The 20,320-nt window shown below is 47.9% G+C and overlaps 2 protein-coding genes across 4 annotated transcripts; both read left to right on the top strand.

Annotated features, from left to right (window-relative positions):
* The first annotated feature begins 5,320 nt into the window (after positions 1–5,320).
* Positions 5,321–8,658, top strand: LOC123068228 (cell division cycle protein 123 homolog). Of its 3 annotated transcripts, none has more exons than XR_006431621.1 (3): positions 5,321–6,730; positions 8,267–8,457; positions 8,542–8,658. XR_006431621.1 is itself a non-coding variant. In XM_044490735.1 (1 exon), the coding sequence occupies exon 1, from the start codon at positions 5,436–5,438 to the stop codon at positions 6,660–6,662; it is 1,227 nt and encodes a 408-aa protein (XP_044346670.1). In that variant the 5' UTR covers positions 5,321–5,435; the 3' UTR covers positions 6,663–6,990. The 3 variants fall into 3 exon arrangements, 1 of the variants encoding a protein (XP_044346670.1); XR_006431622.1 differs by having other exon boundaries at positions 8,528–8,606; XM_044490735.1 differs by lacking the exons at positions 8,267–8,457; positions 8,542–8,658 and having other exon boundaries at positions 5,321–6,990.
* A 727-nt stretch (positions 8,659–9,385) lies between these two features.
* LOC123068229 (putative transcription factor bHLH086) lies at positions 9,386–12,199 on the top strand. The gene is made up of 5 exons (XM_044490736.1): positions 9,386–11,143; positions 11,258–11,359; positions 11,481–11,546; positions 11,648–11,713; positions 11,844–12,199. The coding sequence occupies exons 1-5, from the start codon at positions 10,661–10,663 to the stop codon at positions 11,949–11,951; spliced, it is 825 nt and encodes a 274-aa protein (XP_044346671.1). The 5' UTR covers positions 9,386–10,660; the 3' UTR covers positions 11,952–12,199.
* Positions 12,200–20,320: the final 8,121 nt, after the last annotated feature.

Here is a 20,320-nt window from a genome sequence, read left to right as displayed (position 1 = left end):
ACGCATCAAAATCACAACGATAGTTCGTCAAGTTAGTGTTGTTTTAACCTTCTCAAGGACCGGGCGTAGCCACACTCAGTTCAACTAAAGTTGGAGAAACAGACACCCGCTAGTCACCTGTGTGCGAAGCACGGCGGTAAAACCAGTCTCGCGTAAGTGTACGCGTAATGTCAGTCCGGGCCGCTTCATCCAACAATACCGCTGAACCAAAGTATGACATGCTGGTAAGCAGTATGACTTGTATCGCCCACAACTCACTTGTGTTCTACTCGTGCAAATAACATCAACGCATAAAACCTTGGCTCGGATGCCACTGTTGGGGAACGTAGTAATTTCAAAAAATTTCCTACGCACATGCAAGATCATGGGGATGCATAGCAACGAGAGGGGAGAGTGTTGTCCACGTACCCTCGTAGACCGTAAGCGGAAGCGTTATCACAACGCGGTTGATGTAGTCGTACGTCTTCACGACTCGACCGATCCAAGTACCGAACGTACGGCACCTCCGTGTTCAGCATACGTTCAGCTCGATGACGTTCCCCGGGCTCCAATCCAGCAAAGCGTCGGGGATGAGTTCCATCAGCACGACGGCGTGGTGACGATGATGATGTTCTACCGGCGCGGGGCTTCGCCTAAACTCCGCGACGATATGACCGAGGTGGAATATGGTGGAGGGGGGCACCGCACACGGCTAAGGAACGATCCGTAGATCAACTTGTGTGTCTATGGGGTGCCCCCTGCCCCTGTATATAAAGGAGGGAGGGGGGAGGTGCGGCCGGCCAAGAGGGGCGCGCCAGGAGGAGTCCTCCTCCCACCGGGAGTAGAACTCCCCCCTTCCTTGTTGGAGTAGGAGAGAAGGAAAGAGGGGGAGAGGAGGAAGGAAAAGGGGGCTGCACCCCTTGTCCAATTCGGACCAGAGGGGGGCTGTGCACCTCCTTCCTTTCGGCCTCTCTCCTCTATTCCCGTATGGCCCAATAAGGCCCATATACTCCCCGGCGAATTCCCGTAACTCTCCGGTACTCCGAAAAATACCCGAATCACTCGGAACCTTTATGAACTCCGAATATAGTCGTCCAATATATCGATCTTTACGTCTCGACCATTTTGAGACTCCTCGTCATGTCCCCGATCTCATCCGGGACTCCGAACTCCTTCGATACATCAAAACTCATAAACTCATAATATAACTGTCATCGAAACCTTAAGCGTGCGGACCCTACGGGTTCGAGAAATATGTAGACATGACCTAGAACTGTTTCCGGTCAATAACCAATAGTGGAACCTGGATGTTCATATTGGCTCCTATATATTCTACGAAGATCTTTATCGGTCAAACCGTATGACAACATACGTTGTTCCCTTTGTCATCGGTATGTTATTTGCCCGAGATTCGATCGTCGGTATCCAATACCTAGTTCAATCTCGTTACCGGCAAGTCTCTTTACTCGTTCCGTAATACATCATCCCACAACTAACTCATTAGTTGCAATGCTTGCAAGGCTTTAAGTGATGTGTATTACCGAGAGGGCCCAGAGATACCTCTCCGACAATCGGAGTGACAAAACCTAATCTCGAAATACGCCAACCCAACATGTACCTTCGGAGACACCTATAGAGCACCTTTATAATCACCCAGTTACGTTGTTACGTTTGGTAGCACACAAAGTGTTCCTCTGGTAAACGGGAGTTGCATAATCTCATAGTCACAGGAACATTTATAAGTCATGAAGAAAGTAGTAGCAACATACTAAACGATCATGTGCTAAGCTAACAGAATGGGTCAAGTCAATCACATCATTCTCCTAATGATGTGATCCCGTTAATCAAATGACAACTCTTTTGTCCATGGCTAGGAAACTTAACCATCTTTGATTCACGAGCTAGTCAAGTAGAGGCATACTAGTGACACTATGTTTGTCTATGTATTCACACATGTATTGTGTTTCCGGTTAATACAATTCTAGCATGAATAATAAACATTTATCATGAAATAAGGAAATAAATAATAACTTTATTATTGCCTCTAGGGCATATTTCCTTCACGCCAGCCATATTCCATGCATTTAGTGCATTTCTAGGGTTTAACGCCAGTAGTTCAAGATCTGCGCCGCCACCACATAAACTCATGGACGGATAGGGCTCGATGTCCCTGCATGTGGTCCTCGGCCCATGACTGGGCCCTGTGCACCCAACCGGGAGGAAGGGCCTGGCACCGGGGGCCACGGAGGGGCCGCCAACATGCGGGTTGTTGCCGTTTAAATCACCGAAAATCCTAGAGGAGCCGGTAATTCAAGTGACCTGGCGCGGCATCATCGAACAGCCCCTGGAGGGCGTGGTAAAAATTTGAGGTCGTTCCGCAGAAGCATTCTCGGAGGTTGTGTGGAAACTAGACCATCTCCGAGAAAAGATCTAGACCATGAGAGGGAACATGTCATGTTTGTGAAGTGGGTGCGGTGCTCGCTCCTCTGTTGGACCTGAAACTTTTTCTGGGCTCACCAGAGTCCATGCTCCTCGCCTTTTTCGGGGGCGCCAACCATATTCCATGCATTTAGTGCATTTCTAGGGTTTAACGCCAGAAATTCAAGATTTGCGCCACATAAACTCATGGACGGATATTGCTTGAGGTCCCTACATGTGGTCGTCAGTCCATGCCCAGGCCCTGCGTGCCCAACCGAGAGGGAGGGCCCGGCACCGGGGGCCACGGAGGGGCCGCCTGCGTGCGGTTTGCTGTCATTTAAACCACCAGAAATCCTCAAGGGGCCGGTAATTCGAGGGACCTGGCGCAGCGTCGTCGAACGGCCCCAGGAGGGCACGGTAAAAATTTGAGGTCGTTCCGCAGAAGCATTCCCGGAGGTTGTGTGGAATTTAAACCTTCTCTGAGGACAGATCTAGACCATGAGAGAGAACGCGTCCTATCTGTGAAGTGCACACCAAAGGTCGGATCAAAATTTAATTTTCTTCTCACGAAAACATCTGTAGCCAGTTCTTGATGAGGGAAATATGAGTTAGAAGCAATAAACAAATTGTATTATTCTATTTCTTGTATGTTAAATTACGTTTTTATGCTATTCATATAGGTTAATTGATTTCCTGGCTGTGATGAAACTTACTTTGTCAAATGGAAAGAGGGCACAAAATCACATACCGCAATCTGTCGCGACTTATTTTCTTGCTTTATGTGGTTGTTTATGTTTTTCCGAAAAGGACATATGGGTTAATTGATTTCCTAGCTCTCAGCACAGGTGTTGTTCAATTCAAGAGGAAACTATGTGTCCTCCTAAAATCCACTGCCCGTTAGCCCCCTTTTGCCACGGAGCTACACATCCATGACAAGAATATTACGGTGGCGACGTAACCGTCCTGCCCTTGTGTGGGAATAAATATGTATTATGAGGATGGCTGCAACCTTACTACTAACAACTTCTCCCGTTCACAAGATTATTAATTTGTATTACAACTATATATAGTGCTGAAACAATAGATTGGGATCTGGCGGCCGTTTGCCCGTTACCGTGAGCCACGTCATCCTCAAAGTGGGTCCCACTGGTCAGAAACAACGTCAACCGAGCAAAACATTAGAGGATGAACTGGTGGTTTATTTCATTTCATTTGAAAAGTGGTATTTAAAAAAAACTAAAGACAAATGTGGTGGTTCTTTTTGCAATTTTCTCATCATAAATACATGAGGATAGGGTAAAGGAAAACACGAGGTAGCCTAGATTGGATTCAAGTGCCCACTGACCTGCCAATTGCCGGTATGGACAAGAAGGGTAGCTGTACGTTGTGCAAGTAGCTGTGGAAATATATGCAAGGGTGCAATGTGGGCCTTTAGTCGACAAACTTGGACGGTCTCGGACTAGACGACAATTACCTCCCCAGATCTTTTAGGTATGTTATGACAAGTCTAGTCAACATGGTTTGTTTTGAAGTTAGACCGTCGCTATGTTAAATAGACAAGTATGTGGGTAAAATGAAAAGTCGAGGTAGACTAGATTGGATCCAAGTGTTTCACTAGACCGTGAAATTCTCCATATATATAGACAAAATAGGGGAGTTGTACGTCCTGCAAGTATATGTGGAAAGGGACATGGGTGGCATTATACAGTGCATGTTGGGTCGGCCTGTTAGAGTTGTGTCGAATATTATTGTACAAGGTAGGTTCCATTTGGACAATGAGTAGTATTGTGTTTAGATAGGATATGAAATTTGTATCATATGCCTCTCATATATTGCGGGGATAGATACACGATGTAACATATGCCAACATAATAGCACATGCGCACAAGGTGGAGCCGGCAGCATGTGCCGGCGCCCGGGTGGCCGGTGTGCGGTATTGTGACGGTGTCACAAGGAGGAGCGCCCAGGCCCGGGGATGTAGCCATATCGGTGAATCTCGTTAACAAATCTCAGTGTCGTGCTTGTGTGATTGCTTGGACATCGTCAAGGTCTGGCAGAAAGAGTGGTTCTACATCACCAAACCATGCGACGCAGCCTGGGCGGCGGCTCCCGAATTCAAATCCGAACCTCCCGCGAGGCTAACCTCGTGGACCAAGAGAAGGGTGTCGACTAGGCAAAAAAGGTAAAAAGGAAAGAAAACAAGGAGGTTGTTACCTCCTTTGCTCTTGGACCGGCCGATCTCACTTATCACCTTCAGCGGGGGTTTCTAGGTCTCTCTATAAGCAAGACATAGGGTCGACCCCCAAAAGCCGCTTATGTGCGGACCTCCTATTTGGCGCGTATGGCGCCAGGGAACCAGCAAGGGCCCATGTGTTATTCGGGAAAACCAGGAAGCCCCTTTTGTTTTGCTTTTTACTGTTTTAATAATTTTCCTTTTAAAAAATAATTTGGGATTTGAAAAAAGTTGCAAATTTTGAAATGTTCAAGAATTTAAAATTATTCATGATTTAAAAATGTTCGGAAAATGATAAATGCTCACGGATTTGAAAAATATTCACCAAATTCAAAAACAATTTTTGAATTAAAAAAATGTTAGCGATTTCAAAACAATGAACGTGTTTTATTTTTATGAAAACAAAATTATGAGAATTTCCTAATAATGTTGAACGTTGTTTTTGTATTTTATGAAGAAAAAAATGAAGTCGATGATAAACAATTAGTAAGAGCATTTATCTTGAAAAAATGGATGAACATTTTTTTTTGAAAATCTATGTACAAATTTGGAATTTGATGGCCATTTTTGTAATTCAATGAAGAAAGTTTGAATTTTGATGAACGTTTTTCAAAACAATGCGGCACGAAGCCCAACGAGTACAGAAGCCCAACAAATGCGCGTACTAGTAGGCCCAACGCAACCCTCCTGAGGCCCCCCCTCGTTCGCAGCCCGGCCTTCCCACCACGCGAACCGCGAGCACGACGCCGGCGACGAGGACCGACGCCGAGCGCCGCCGCCGAACCCAACCGACGAGCCGGCGGAGATGCTGCTGGAGGAGCTGCTCCGCTGCCAGATCCAGGAGTGGTACCCGGCGTTCCGGCGCCACACGGTCCCCACCGCCATCATCCCGCTCCCGGCCGCCTTCCTCCGCTACCTCGCCGGCCGGACCGCCTACCCCGGCCCCGACGGCCCCGACGAGGGCGAGCAGGGGCCGCTCCCCTTCGTGCCCCCGACGCTCACCTCCGGCCGCGCGCCCTTCCCGCCGCTCCAGGGCCACTTCCCGGACCCCGTCTCCCTCCTCGATCGCGACAACACCGACCCCCTCTTCGGCGGCTCCGGCTCCGACTCCGACGATGACGAGGGCCTGCCCCCGCCCGCGTTCCCGGAGCTCGAGGCCGCGGTGGACGCCGCCATCGCCGGCCTCGGCGGCGCCGCGCTCCCCAAGCTCAACTGGAGCGCGCCCAAGGACGCCGTCTTCATGGCCGCCGACGGCACCGTCCGCTGCACCTGCTTCGCCGAGGTCGCCATGCTGCTCCGCGCCTCCGACTGCGTCGCCCACGACCTCGTCTCCGCGCGCCGCTCCTGCCACGACTTCCTGCGCGCCAAGCCTGTTCGACGGAATGCCGCAGAGGGCGGTCTGAGTGATCCTGGTGAGAATTGCAGCGATGGAGGTGCCCGTGGCGGTGGGAGTGGTGCGCCGGAAGAGGATGCCGAACAAGAAAGCAGTGATGATGATGAGACTTGGGTCGACGATGGGTTCCAGTACTACCTCGCGCTCCGCAAGTGGTACCCAGGCCTCCGCCCCGAGTCGGAGTTCCGCTGCTTTGTGCGGGGGCGGAAGCTGGTCGGCGTGTCGCAGAGGGACCCGTCTGCCTACTACCCTTCGCTGCCTGGGTGGAGCGCTGAGGTGCAGCCTAAGATCGAGGATTTCTTCGAAGAATTCATCGAGCCACAGTTCGCTTCAGAGAATTATACGTTTGATGTGTATGTGAGAGCCGATGGCCGGGTGAAGCTGATCGACTTCAATCCTTGGGGTGGCTATACCCTGCCGCTGCTGTTCACATGGGAGGAGCTTGAGGAGGAGCAGAGAGGGGAGGACGAGCTGGAGTTTCGAGTGGTGATGCAGCAGGGTGCAGTGAGGCCAGGGTTAATGACAGCAATTCCGTATGATATGCTGGATTGGGGGGATGGCAGTGGGTGGGATGTGTTTCTGAAGAAGGCTGGCAATGAGCTCGACAGACAGATGGCATCATTAGGTGTGGATTCGTAGTCGTGCCCTGCTCTACAACAAGGTGCTTGAGGACTCCAGTAGGTGAACAAGTGAAGTGATGGCTCTTGGTAATGTTTCATCTGTCGAACACTAGAAGTACAAGCTTTCTTCAGATTGTGATGCAACTTCGCGATACTAGGCTGTTCTCTTTTCTCTTGACTTCTGTAATGCTAGGTTGCTAGTATTGAATTACCTCGTGTTGCTTTATGTCAGTTATATCTTAAGATATTTACAGAAACATGTCTGTAGTGGAAGTTTGTGGCTCATGGCTGAAATTTCAGTGGTTCTCTTATCTCTTCAACATGAATACACCCCCTATATTTATTTCTTTGCTGTTTCATATGTATCATCAGCTTGTATCTACCCTATTTATTTTGGCACTTCAAATTGAGGCAACGGTTTCAACCTCAAACTCTCTCCCAGTTTGAATCAAACAGTCTTAACCTTGAACTCTCCCCCAGTTCACATTTCAACCTTGAACTCTGCAACGGTCTGGTTTAGGATCCTGTACTCTTAATGTCGTTTCACTGAATTTAACCCTGGTATTCGACATGAGGCGGTGGACACGCCACCCAGTTTGGGGCCGACTTGTCATTCATTCTTTCTCCCCAAACATTGCCACAAATCCGGTTGCTGATGGCACTCCTGTGAGTGAGTATGGGACCAAAGAGTATTTATGTGAGTTTGCTTGATACCCCAGCCAAAAGGGATATATTGAATAATACCCAGGTTATAGCCCGAGGGCCTGGCACATGTAGTCTAATACTCCTTCCGTCCCATAATATTATGGGGTAGATGGCCAACTTTGTTCTCATCAACTTGAAATTGTCTAGGTGTTCAATACTTCAGTCTGTTCCAAGGGAAGTGTCTCATTCTTGGAAGATCTGCCCCTAGCAAAGACAATGTTTTACCTTTTTCTACTGTTAAACTCCTTTAACTCCTGAGACAAGTGACTCTACTAGACAGTAGTAATTCAGTTGGCTGTATACTTGCTTGTGCTATTCAATTTCTGTGAGCTACTAAGCTTGTCCTGTAAGGTGCTCAACTGGCTTATAGCTTATAGATAAGCCTGAAGCTATTTGGGCAACCAAACTAACAAGTCATGAGGTCCTGCCTAATTGTGGCCCATTTGCTTGCTTTGAATCTACTATGGCAGGGCTGTTCTGTTTAACGTTAAGCCCGAATAAGTTAGCTGTTCGGTTCAAAGTCCTAACTTAACTGGTTAAGCATATTTAAATAATAGGCCAAAGCTTAAATTGGGGCAAATTACTTGCTCTGACACTGTTATGGCAGGGATGTTCTGTTTAATGTTAAGCCTGAATAAGCTGTTTGGTTCGAAGTCGTAACTTAACTGGTTAAGCTTATTTAACTAATACAAGGCCAAAGGTTAACTGGGCCAAACAGGCCCCATCATAATCTAGTGTCAGTAGGCATGTCATGTAGGCAACACGAAGCTTACCGGTACCATGTTCTTTGTTTTCGAAATTTCTGATGATGTCATGTTTTATAAATTTTCTCCTTGAAGTGAATTATGACGGTTGTTTTGGTGTGGTTATTGCTTAACAAGGGTGCAATTTACTTTTGTGTGCCAATTTTAACTGAAGGGTGAAAGAAGCGTTACTAGAAATGCTATCTTGGAGCTGAGGGTGCAATGTCTCAGCAATGCCTGAAATCCTGATTCGTATCAATGACTTGCATAATGCACTGAATTTCCTGCCCCATAACTGAAGAATTCCAGAGCTCGTCCGTAGGATATGATGAGCTGTATCCTGCAGTACCTGGGGTGCGTGACAAGGTAGAGTTAACACTGCCTAGCGATTATTAATTCACGAGCATATTACTACTGAATCCTAAGTCTTGAACAGGTTATGTTTTGCAGTGCATGCTGGGACCTGAACCAGAGGGGTACCTAGATAAAAGTAACTGCGAAGCAACATACTTGGAGACGCGTTTTGATGGCTCCATGAGGTAAGAGACTCTAGTCTATACAAATAACCTCAGTTGCATTGCATATCCTGCTGTCAGTAGTATATATAGCCTGCACATCACTGGAATGCTGGCGTTACTCATCAGTAAGTACCGAGTATTGACTAAGCTGCTTAGGGACAAGATGGTGGGTGGGTACGCGTGCCGTGGTCGGCAAAGGGGCAGCTAGCTAGCTAGCCTTGGTATCATAACCTGTAGCTGTACAGCCATTAGAGAATTCAGATAAGAAAGAAAACCATTAGTGAATTCAGATAAGAAAGAAAGCATTAGATAGTTCAGATAAGAAAGCCACACTAGAAAATCCATCTGCAGGCTGCTCGAAGCATCAGCCGTCCATATCCCCCCATGCATCTGCCTGATCAACAAGGAATAGTACAGGCATGCAGCACCAGTTGTTTACTCGAACCCTAGCATGTATATATGTATAATTGTAGACGTCCTTGTGTAGTCAACTAGTCACGGAGATGCCTTATTATAGTACCCCGTACGTCGTTTCCAATATGTATTCCTACAGCGAGATGCACGGGGAGGGGCTCCGTCGGGTTGGGTTGGTAGGGAAAGACGATGTGGGTGCTCCGCGACTGCGTCGCACGTCCAGGGTTTATCAGTTTATACTCGGGGAAGGAGGGCTTTGTTTATGCTCCTGCAATAAGTGTGACACTTGCAGTGCTGAGCTCTGCTAGCTAGGCCATGTGAAGCTTAGAAAGGACACACTGTGTTCATTAATCAGGCCATGTACAGGGAATTTACCGGGTCGATCGTGAGCGCACGTCGAAGCCGGAGGCGGATCCTGATCCGCGTGGGATGTCCACGGGGTGTTTATCCTGCGCATCGCCCCGGCACAAGATATTCTTTTAAGGTACGTGTGAATAACAAACGATTTCCCATGTGAGTAGGATACGCATGGATGCTTCCTCTCAGTTTACTGCATTTGGTCCAGTACTTTTGAGCCACGTTTACGATGACTTGGTCTGGAGAGCATATATGTATACAATTCTACATTGGTACCTGGTTTCGTTAAGTCTGCGGCGAATTGCTGCGTGCAACTGTTGGTGATCTGCATTAGTCGCTAATGAAGGTAAAGTTCATGTCAAATATATTACAGTGAACACAAGAAACTAGAATTTGCTTCCATTAATTGGAAGTAGTAGGAGATAGTTTCTTGTTTTTGACATAACTGTGCTAGCAGGTGCCTAAACCTGACCAATATTTTGTAACCTAATAAATATTTAGAAGAAATATGTACTCTTGTACGGCGTACGGCTGATCAATATACCAGGGAAATAATTGAAGTTACCCAATATAAGAACCTACACATATTTTTGCTTGGCTACCTTACACATGGGCTAGCTACCTTACACATGGCAATGGAGGTTGAGAGGGAGGCTGCATTTATGGGAGCATGACATCCCAGCTAATTATTTGCATTGCAGTTCCCCAGCAAGCTTGTTTCATGCATGCATGCTAAGCCTGAACTGAATTGAATACAAGCTTGTCACAACGTCATCACCACCTAGCTCCCCTCCCCCTTGTTTAACTAATGTAAACAGCATCAACTTGGCCTTGAATGCCACATGAAGAGAGAGCCCGGATGTGGAGGAGTGTAGATTATGTGGCACTGGAACATGGGTGGAGGGGATTAGTTCCACTTCTACTACTACTACTACTACTTAATTACCTTACTTAGCTGAGCATAACAAGGGAATTAGTCATGGGTCCACTGCTGTCTGTCTCCCTCTTAGCACTTGACCCCATATTCCACTGACAGCTCAAGACCTTGCTGGCTCATTAAGCTCTGCACACTAGCGCCTACTCGATTAAGAAACCCCTCACTCTATATAAGTAGCCGCATGCTTGCACGTCTCATGCATTCACAGAGCCTAGCTAGCTACCTGCCAAGAGCTGCCCTGAACCCTAGCCAGTAGTAGCTTCCCGGAACACCGTCACCAGTAGCTCGGTCTCACCTAGGTGGGGAACAGTGACACAGAGCAGCTAGCTGCCTAGCCTAGCCAATGGCGAGCAAGCGGGCCACCACGCGGGAGCTCCGGGCGATGTACGACGACGAGCCCTCCTCCATGTCCCTCGAGCTCTTCGGCTACCATGGCGTGGTCGTCGACGGTGACGATGAAGACGACGACACTGCCACCGCCCTGCCCCAGCTCTCCTTCGTCGACAACTTCAAAGGTGGGTGCGGGTCGGCGGCGGACTACTACAGCTGGGCGTACAACGCCTCCGGCGGGACGCCGGGCGCCTCCTCCAGCTCCACCTCGTCGGTGCTCAGCTTTGAGCATGCCGGCGGTGCCGGTCATCAGCTGGCTTATAATTCCGGCACAGGCGACGATGACTGCGCGCTCTGGATGGACAGCATGGCCGATCATCAGCACGGCGCGGCCAGGTTTGGGTTCATGAACCCAGGGTCGGCCGATGTCGTCCCAGAAAGCCAGGAGAGCAGCATCAAGCAGCCGGCCAAGTCTGCGCAGAAGCGCTCGAGCTCGGTAAGTACCTACATCAAATTTCTCCTCCCTTGCATCACGACACATTTCTGAAACTTTGCATCTAGTCAATTTGAGTGGGAAAAAAAACTGATAAGTTTCCTTCTGTTTAATAAGGGTGGTGAGGCGCAAGCAGCGGCGAAGAAGCAGTGTGGAGGAGGCAGGAAGAGCAAGGCCAAAGTTGTCCCTACCAAGGATCCTCAGAGCGCTGTTGCAAAGGTAGAATCAGCATGAGTCAATTTCTCCCTATTGCTGTGGTGCAAGATTCTTTGCACTGCAAGAAAGTTGTTTCGACGAAGCCGAACTAATCCATGTTACCCGATCGATCATGGATCTTTAGGTCCGAAGAGAGCGCATCAGTGAGAGGCTCAAAGTTCTGCAGGATCTTGTACCCAACGGCACGAAGGTGTGTACCATGACTTCTTCTCATGCTTCAGCACGGTTTTTGTGTGAAAAAATGACCTGGTCATTAGTTGCTAATTTTCTGAATGGAACCAACTCCTGTAGGTGGACATGGTCACCATGCTCGAGAAGGCAATCACCTATGTCAAGTTCCTGCAGCTGCAAGTCAAGGTACGCGACGATCGGTCATCGATGCGTCGACTACTCTTTCGACCCAATTCACATCTATGAACTACATACAGTCTCATGTCGGATCTATGAATTATAACCCGGTTCGCGCATATTCGGTGTGTGTGCGCAGGTGTTGGCGACCGACGAGTTCTGGCCGGTGCAAGGAGGGAAGGCGCCGGAGCTGTCCCAAGTGAAGACCGCGCTGGACGCCATCCTGTCTTCCCAGCAGCAACCCTAGGCCATGGATGCATGCATCCATGTTGAATTTTTATCCAAGTTTTAGATGATCGCGGCGGCACGTGTAAGATCAGAAAAGAAAAGAGAGCACAAGCTCTGGAAAAATACATGGCAGATCATGTTTTTGCTTCACTCCTTTTAGATCAATTCTCCTTGTTTTTTATGTGATCGGGATTTGAAGTTCTGAGCACTGTAACTAGTCCAATAAAACCTAGATGAACATGATGTTACACAGCTTAGTGAAACCTAGACAGGGTCCCGCCATCGCGTGCAATGAAAATAAAGTTGTTGTTTCTATTGAAACATAAAACCATCTTCTTCTTTTGCAGGGAACATAAGATCCTCCCCTTGATTTATACAAGAACAACGCACGGTCGGATTCAGTGAAATGTTATCTTGAGTTCTTCGAATTAGAAAACTGAGCTATGGGGATTTAGATCAAAGGGTATTTGACACCACATGGAAAACAAATGAATTGCACAAAGAGGCTTGAGTGCAAACCAATCCTCAGGAAAGAAAATGTCCCTAAGGATTCATTCGCATTCTCTAAAAAAAATTCCTTTGAAATTCCAAGGATCCAAACTAAACCTCAGGGGTTTGGATCCAGAGCTCCTTTCAATCAAAGGAACCCTAAGTCCTGAAATGGCAACAGGGAGCCTTGCTGAGATGAAAGTAGTTGTTTCATTAATTTGAACCAAAGATCAAAGGGATACAAAGTTTTTTACAAGTTTGAGATGAAAGCGGTTAAAATCAATTCCGCGTCAACTGGAGTTTGAGATGAAAGCAGTTAAAATCAATTCCGCGTCAACTGGGCGGCGGGCCTGAGTAGCATCCATCCATCCATGAATCGCGCAAACCTTATTATCTCACCGGGTCTAGATCTGAGGTTGACAAATGAGCATTTGTCAGGGATCTTAGTTAACTTTTTTCGCAAACAAAAAGGGATCTTAGTTATTAACAAAGTAAATCGCCACAGAATTTGTACAGAGATTTTCTGCTACCAACATTTTCGCAAACATCGGAGATCGTGTGGCTACTTGTGTTTTCTTCTCTCCAGGGTCAAACAGTTTTGTAATGCAACTGGAATTAATTGCAGTTAGTGCGTGATTAGAGGAGGCTCGAGACAACTCCTTAGGATGCTGCTGACGATGATGCCATCATGTCTCAGTACAGCGGGGACACGAATTTCTCATCAACAAAAACACATTGTTACTGAGTACAGTAGAAAAAAAATTGATCTAATTGCACCATCGTTTGCGACGAGCTGTAATTTCTCGTGGTCTACGGTCACTTTGTAGAATCCGCGTAAGAGTTTACGGTAAGAGTTAAACTTAACCTTTTACCCCTTTATTTGTGTGAAAGTGTTGAAAGTTACCCGGTTAAAAATTGTGTTTCTAGTTTTACCCATAGTCGTCATGCATTATTTCCGCATTTTTGCCCCCATCCCAACAACCTCGTGTGGAAGTTGTCCTAGAGGCGACATCAACAAAGTATGACAATCATAATTAGCTAGAATTCTCTTGATTCTACTGAGTGATACCTGCTCTAAAAGAACATTTAGAATCGTACGTCAAATTATAGTGTTGCTTTTTTGATTCCTTAAATGTCCTTGAAACCCGAATTCGCAATTTCACTGTCTTCAACTTAGTTTAGTTACCAATACGAAGTTAAATATGGAAAAAAAATGCATACTTAGGATTATAATTATATAGTCTTTTGGAACAAGTGCCCCTCAAGGTGGTGTTAAATGAGCAATATGTGATTTTTAGAAAGTACTAATAACTAGTAATTTCCAGTGTTGATAAGCGGTCTCGAGATGTCAGGATGGGGAAGGCTGGTAAAATAGTACAAAATGTGGAATAACTCACGACTAGAGGGTAAAAAGAGCAAGAAAAACAACTCGCGGTTGAGAATGGTAAACTGAAACTCGCGGTTAATTGTCACTTTCTAAACTACTGAAACTCGCGGTTGAAAATGGTAAACTGAAACTCGCGGTTAATTGTCACTTTCTAAAGTTCGTGTAAGAATCTGAGGCAAATTATGATCGTTTGCTGTAAAAGAAATGATGATATTCACCCTGTATACCACATGGTTCTGAGATAATTAGAGTGCTGGATGAAGAAACTTGAGAGCTAGATGGGAAAAAACAAGGGCGCATTAGGTGCTCTAAAATGCTTCTTCTGAATAAAAGAAAAGAGATTGTAGCTGACGATCGCACCTATTAGTGCTAATAAGTGCACGATAACGCATCATCAGATGCTTGACATGTGGAACCGACTGTCATAAACATCGCCCATCACGAGATAACCGATCCGATTATGATAAACAACGTCGTTGAAATGCCGCTAATCCCTAATCAGTGCGGTATAATGATGGCCAGGAAGGCAGGAAAATGATGCAGGGAGATGCTGCGTCATGCAACTGGTCGGTGCCTTGAATGCAGAAAATAAAAACAGTGATCATGTCATGTGGTCCTAAGATCCAGAGATTTCTATCTAGGTTCCAATCGTGCAGAACCAAGGTCGGATCGCGGTTTCGGCCATGTGACAGCTCCATTACTCTAGTTGTTGACAATGGGTGTTGCAATATGCAGTATAATGTAGTACAAGCCAAACAAATCAGAGTGAAGATCCAAGCATGGCTGCCATGGATCAAAGTCAACACTGTCCCATGCATGATTTTAGCTCCATAAGATGTTTCATTTCCCCTAGGAAAATATGAATCGGTTGATGTTTCATGCATCATATCTCGACAATTCTGGACACTACAAGAAATATTTTACCAGCAGTTTATACCACACATTTTCCCTCACAAAAAATATTTTACCAGCAGTTTCCCACGCATTTTCACTCGCAAAAATATTTACTGGCAGTTTTGTGCTTTGGAGGTTCTAAAACATAGGTGTCATGTGTGTGTTTCTGTGGGCATGGCAGTCTGTCCCATGTGTGGGTGAGGTCACATTCCAGCAGAATAAAATCTAAAGATTCTTGCACACCATCTACTACTTTATGCATTATTCTCATTTCCCAGCCCATTCCCATGTGACTTTCGAGCATGAATCTTAGAATTTTAAAACCATCGATACCGAGAATTCATGGCACCCCATGTCATAAAAAATTTGATTGAACCGATGCCGAGGAGACGTGAGGAGCATTACGGCATTACCTTCCTCGCAAACTTCAAGTTGCTTTCTCTCCTCTGCAACAACAAAAATAATCAGTAAAATCACATGAATTTAATGCACATGACTTGCCCATCTGTTTCTTTTCTTCTCTTGTTTTCTTCAGAATCAGATGCCCATCTTCCTTGGCAGCACACTGGAGTAGAAACCAATGAATACCATTGATGTAATTTTGGACTGAACTCTAGCACTTTTGCCACCCTCTGTAGTACTGGCAAAGTAATAATATTGCGATAACAAAAAAAACTGCCTAGAGAATTACACCATTATAGAGTAAAGGGCAGTAAAAGGACCCCTCTGATCACATTTTCTTCCTTATGGTATTAAGCATTTAAGCCATCTTCACAGGAAACAAACCTGAATTTTTGCATTGTTGCTCCTGATTACGATAACCTTCAAGATCCTTACATGTCTATGATTCTGAAAAACAGGCTGCTCACCTTAATTCTGACTATTGAGATTTTGTGCAGAGACTACAAACAAACCGGCATTCTGCAGCTTAGATGAACTATTTACATGATGAGAACCTATGGTACATGAAACAGATAGGATCCTGAATTTCTGACCATTTATTCCTCAAGAAGACTCTGGACCATTTACAGCATCAGGAGCAGTAGCAGACTCGATTAATCTCTCGAAATCAATGATGGTCGACTGAAAATTGAACTGATACCCACTTTGCATCCACGATTTTATACACATTGTAGCCTGCATGCTACTAAGAGGAAGGCAGTACTGCTGCTTGTGGATACTGTCCCCTTTGCTTGTGAACAGTTCTTCAGGATCCAAGGAGGTCCCTTGGATTGCCAAAAAGTCACGGGCCATCAACGAGAGCCGTGGGTAACGGGAGGAGTGCCCCCTCCACCATTCCAGAGCATCAGTGGAAATCGGTGCGGGGGGCTCCGCGAGATACTGAGTGAGCTCATCAGCGGCAGTGCTCATACTGACACGACGGCGTTTGCGAATAATCTCTTCAGCAAAGGAGAAGGCGCCATCACCCTCAGTGTTGTCTTGCTGGGTGCTGTAGCCATTTCCGGCAGCTTGGAAGATGCTGCTGTAGTCTCTGACAAAATGGTCCCTTGCGTCCTCCAAGTTGCTGGCGGAGTTGAGGGCGTCAGGGATGAGCTCTCCTTTGATCCTCGGATCAAGAATGGCAGCCGTGAAGGTGTAGATGTTGTAAGCTTGAGATGTGAATTCACGAGCTGTCTTGGACATGTCTCTGGCGATTTTCTCGAACAATTTCTGGTGGCTGCTGTCATGGCAGACATTGATCAACTCAAAGACATGGTCCATGAAGAAGAAGACCAGCCCAACAGTTGGTAATTTGCAGGTACAAAGGTTGGTCGTAGTTTTGTAGAACGGCTCAAGGTACGAGTGCAATGAATTCACCACTGACTTCTCCTCGTCACTCAGAACCCAGTCCCTCGACCCAAAAACGTCTTGAAACTTCTTGATGGTGTTATCCATCGCATTAGGGGCCTGAAGAAAAAACATTAAAAAACGTGAACAAAAAAACCAACAGTCGTGATGGAAAATAAGATGCAGGCATGGACTGTGCAGTACCTTCTTTACTATGTCGAGCACATTGTAGTTGCCGTTCCAATTTGCCGAATGATCAAGAGGGAATTTACACGGGCCTTCTTGGTAAACTTCAGTCCAGTGCTTAAAATCCACCATCATCTCCTGGTTCGAATTGGTCTCGAGGATAAACTCGCGGGCCTTGGACAGCACAGGCTTCACATTTTGTAGGCCATCTTCGATGATAACCTCTAGTGCCTTTGCGGCACAGGGGATGTAGCAGAAGGGGAGCTTCCGGGACTCGAGCTCCCGCCTGAGCTCTTCACAGGCATGGATAGCATGCTGGCTGTTATTATGCGTGCAAGCAAGGATTTTCAAGTCAATGTTAAAATCCTGCAAGACAGCCAGCAGAACTCGCAGAATGTCAGCACCGGTGGAGTGGCACCGAACCCGGCACACGTCAAGCAGGAGTTTCTGCGAGACCCAGCTCTCGTCGATCCAGTGGCACTTGACAGACAGGTACACTATCTGCTCGTAGGAAGTCCAGAACTCAAGGGAGATGGACAGCCGGGACCTGACGCGCTGCAGGGACACCTTGACGTCCTCCTTCATGCTCCTGAACACCTGGAGGGTGATCTCCTGAGCCTTCTCCTTCGGCCAGAGCCTGACGGCCGGGTTCAGATACCTGCAGCTTTCGACAAACGAGCTGTCCTCGAGGGTGGAGGGCGGGAAGGAGGAGCCGATGAGCCACCGAAGGAGCAACCAGTTGACGTAGTCGACGTCCACCGCCGGCTTCGCGCTAGGCTGAGCGCGGACGGCCCGCGCTTTGGCCTGAGCCTGAACAGACTGAACTTGAACCTGTGCCTGCGGCTGAGGCTGAGGTTGCGGGTGAGCTCGCGCCGGGGCGTGCGGCTTCTTGTTCCTGGCAAACATGCCGGAGACGGCGCTCTGGGCAGAGTTTTCGCCCTGCAGATGGAGGTGGTGGTCGGCGAGCTGGTCGTAGCCGGGGTGCCGGTTGTTCAGATGCTTCCCCAGATTGCCTGCATCACAATTGGAACCGTTGTGAAACGGATGTGAGGCGAGTTAGTATTTCCTCCCTCGGTCACAAATATGAGATGCTTTGGATATCTCAATATGGACTACATACGCACTGAAATTAGTGAACAAACACCCTAAAACGTGCCAATATGGACTACATATGCACTGAAACCGAGTGAACAAACACACTAAAACGTGTCTATATACATCCGATTCAGAAAAGAGTTTGTACTCCCTCCGCCCTTAATTACTTGCCTTAGATTTGTATACAATGTTTTAGTGTCAGATGCATTGACAAGTCTAAGACAAGTAATTTGGGAAGGGAGTAATATTTGTGAACGGAGGAAAGTGTTCTAAAGTATAGTAGTTAATGCGCAGACTGACGGCGTTCTTGATGCGTTCTGAAGATTTGTTCAGTAAAAAAAAAATGGTTTTGGGGTCATCGGCGGGTGTGCGCTCTGCTTGCTTACCGGTGGCGGTGGTGAGGCAGTAGGTCTTGCCGCAGAGGCGGCAGGCGCGGGAGCGGCCGTCGGCGGCGGTGTCGAAGAAGGCGAGGTAGAGCGACTTCATGGTCTTCTTCTTCCTGGGCCTGGCGGCCTCCGCGCCGTCGCCGGCGGCCGGCAGGAGGGTCATGTCAGCCATCCCCGGTCACGGTCGGTCGACGGAGCGCGGCAAGATTGGAGCCGGCGGCGGCGGGCGGGGCGGGGAGCCGAGCCGCCGACGACGGGAGGGGAAGGCGGAGCCGAGGAGGACGGCGCGGCGCGGCGCCGATCTGGGCGGGTGGGGAGCTAGGGTTTGGTCTGGGCTCGGGCTCGAGCTCGGTGGTCGGGGTCTGGGTCGGAATCAAGGGCCGGCTCGAACGCCAGCCGGCTCCCTCCATAAGCAGCTGGCGCGTGCGAGCTGACCGTCGCCAATCTTGTTTCTATTTTTATTTATGACCTTTTATTTAACATGATAAAAATCCACGGTGCCATTTTCGTCAGTCAATTAAAAGGAATGGAGGAGCTTCAACTGCTGTAAACCCTAACACACCACCATCGCGGAACATGACAGCAACACAACTCGCCACCGACACCGGCACCGGCCAACCTGGCTACCGACACACGTCGACTACAACTTCGACCTCGACGGCAAGGTTCGCAAGGGGGGAGAACACGGGGCTCACGTTGACGGAGCCCTCCGCAAACGGCCATCGAGCACTGCCTGGACTCGCTTCGTCGTAGCTTCAACTCCACGACAACGACAAAGGAAGCCAACAACTAATGGAAGGACACATTCTATGCCTGAAAAGCCGATTGCGGAAGCCCAAGCTACGGCCCAAACTCGTCTCAGAGTCATCGTAGCTGCCAAATAGGCCTCGGCGGCGTCTGACATATCCCTCCGGAGCCAGAGAGGGGAAGACAATTCCATGTGATGCTTTTGAGAAAGCTCCAAGCACCAAGTTGCTTTTGCTCGGTCCCTTCTCGTGGCATGTACAAACTTTTTGCTTCTTTCTTCTTCGAAAACCAACTTGAGAGGCGGGTTCTGAGAAACCCATAAACCAAGGAAAGTTTTCATTACCAAGTTGTAAATTTTGGATCGAGTTTGTTCATTTTGCAATCCCATGTTGTTTATCACAAGCTAAATAAACGGATGCTGAATTCAACAGCGTGCATGTATCACCACGCCAATGAATTAATGCGCAGAATAGACGCTGTTCTTGATGTGTAACCTCAAGTAAAAAAAAGAATGGGGGTTGGGTGTGTGCTCTGCTTACTGGTGGCGGTGGTAAGGCAATATGTCTTGTCGCAGAGCCTGCAAGCACGGTTCTTGCCGTCGGCACCGGTCTCAAAGAAGGTGAGGTAGAGTGACATCATGGTCTCCTTCTTCTTGGGCTTCGCGGCTCCTCCTTCGACCTCCGCGCCATCACTGGTGACTGGCAAGAGGGGTATATCAGCCATCTTGGTCAGTCGATGGGTGGCAAAATTGGAGCCGATTCTCCTATTCAATTTCCTCTCCTCTCCTTTGCTCTGCCTTGCACCGCAGCGAGTCAGCAGCGGGGAGCCGAGCCACCGAGGATGGGAGGAGGAGGCGGGGATGGGGTTGGGGCTGGGGCTGGGAGGCGGAACCGAGGAGGACGACGCGGTGTCGATGGGGACGGGAGGGGAGCGACGGTGGCTTATAGCCAGGGTTTGGGCTCGGGCTCAGGCTTGGTGGTTGAGGTTTTGTTTGGAAGGGGGCGGCACAAACGCCAGCTCCCTAAGCAGCCAGAGCATGTGAGCTGGCAGGCACTAATCTTGTTTCTATTCTTATAACAAGACAAAAAAACATACCTTTTTTGCCAATTAATTTCTTTGATCCTAAACTGTCACAAACCCTGCCACATCATCGTCACGGAATATGACAGCAAAAAACACGATGACAAGGCTCATAAGAGAAAAATACAGGGCTCGCGCAAACTGAGTGCTCCGCAAACGACCATCGAGCACGTCTCGATGTCGCCGATTGGACTCGTTCCATCGCAGTTTCCACTCCACAACAACCAAGAGAGCCAACAAGAAAAACACAACAATGGAAGGACACATTGCATGCATGAAAAAAGCCGATTGCCCAAGCCTAAGCTGCGGCCCAAACACATCTTGATGCCATCATAG

The sequence above is a fragment of the Triticum aestivum genome, chromosome 3B, assembly GCF_018294505.1.
Source record: "Triticum aestivum cultivar Chinese Spring chromosome 3B, IWGSC CS RefSeq v2.1, whole genome shotgun sequence".
NCBI classification, from domain to species: Eukaryota; Viridiplantae; Streptophyta; class Magnoliopsida; order Poales; family Poaceae; genus Triticum; species Triticum aestivum.
Note: the sequence above shows the minus strand (reverse complement) of the source record. Positions and strands in the feature narration are given on the sequence as shown.

Coding starts and splice junctions, on each gene's coding strand:
- LOC123068228 (XM_044490735.1), top strand. CDS start 5,436: ATGCTGCTGGAGGAGCTGCTCCGCTGCCAGATCCAGGAGTGGTACCCG.
- LOC123068229 (XM_044490736.1), top strand. CDS start 10,661: ATGGCGAGCAAGCGGGCCACCACGCGGGAGCTCCGGGCGATGTACGAC. Junction 11,144..11,257: donor CGCAGAAGCGCTCGAGCTCG/GTAAGTACCTAC, acceptor CTGTTTAATAAG/GGTGGTGAGGCGCAAGCAGC. Junction 11,547..11,647: donor TTGTACCCAACGGCACGAAG/GTGTGTACCATG, acceptor CAACTCCTGTAG/GTGGACATGGTCACCATGCT.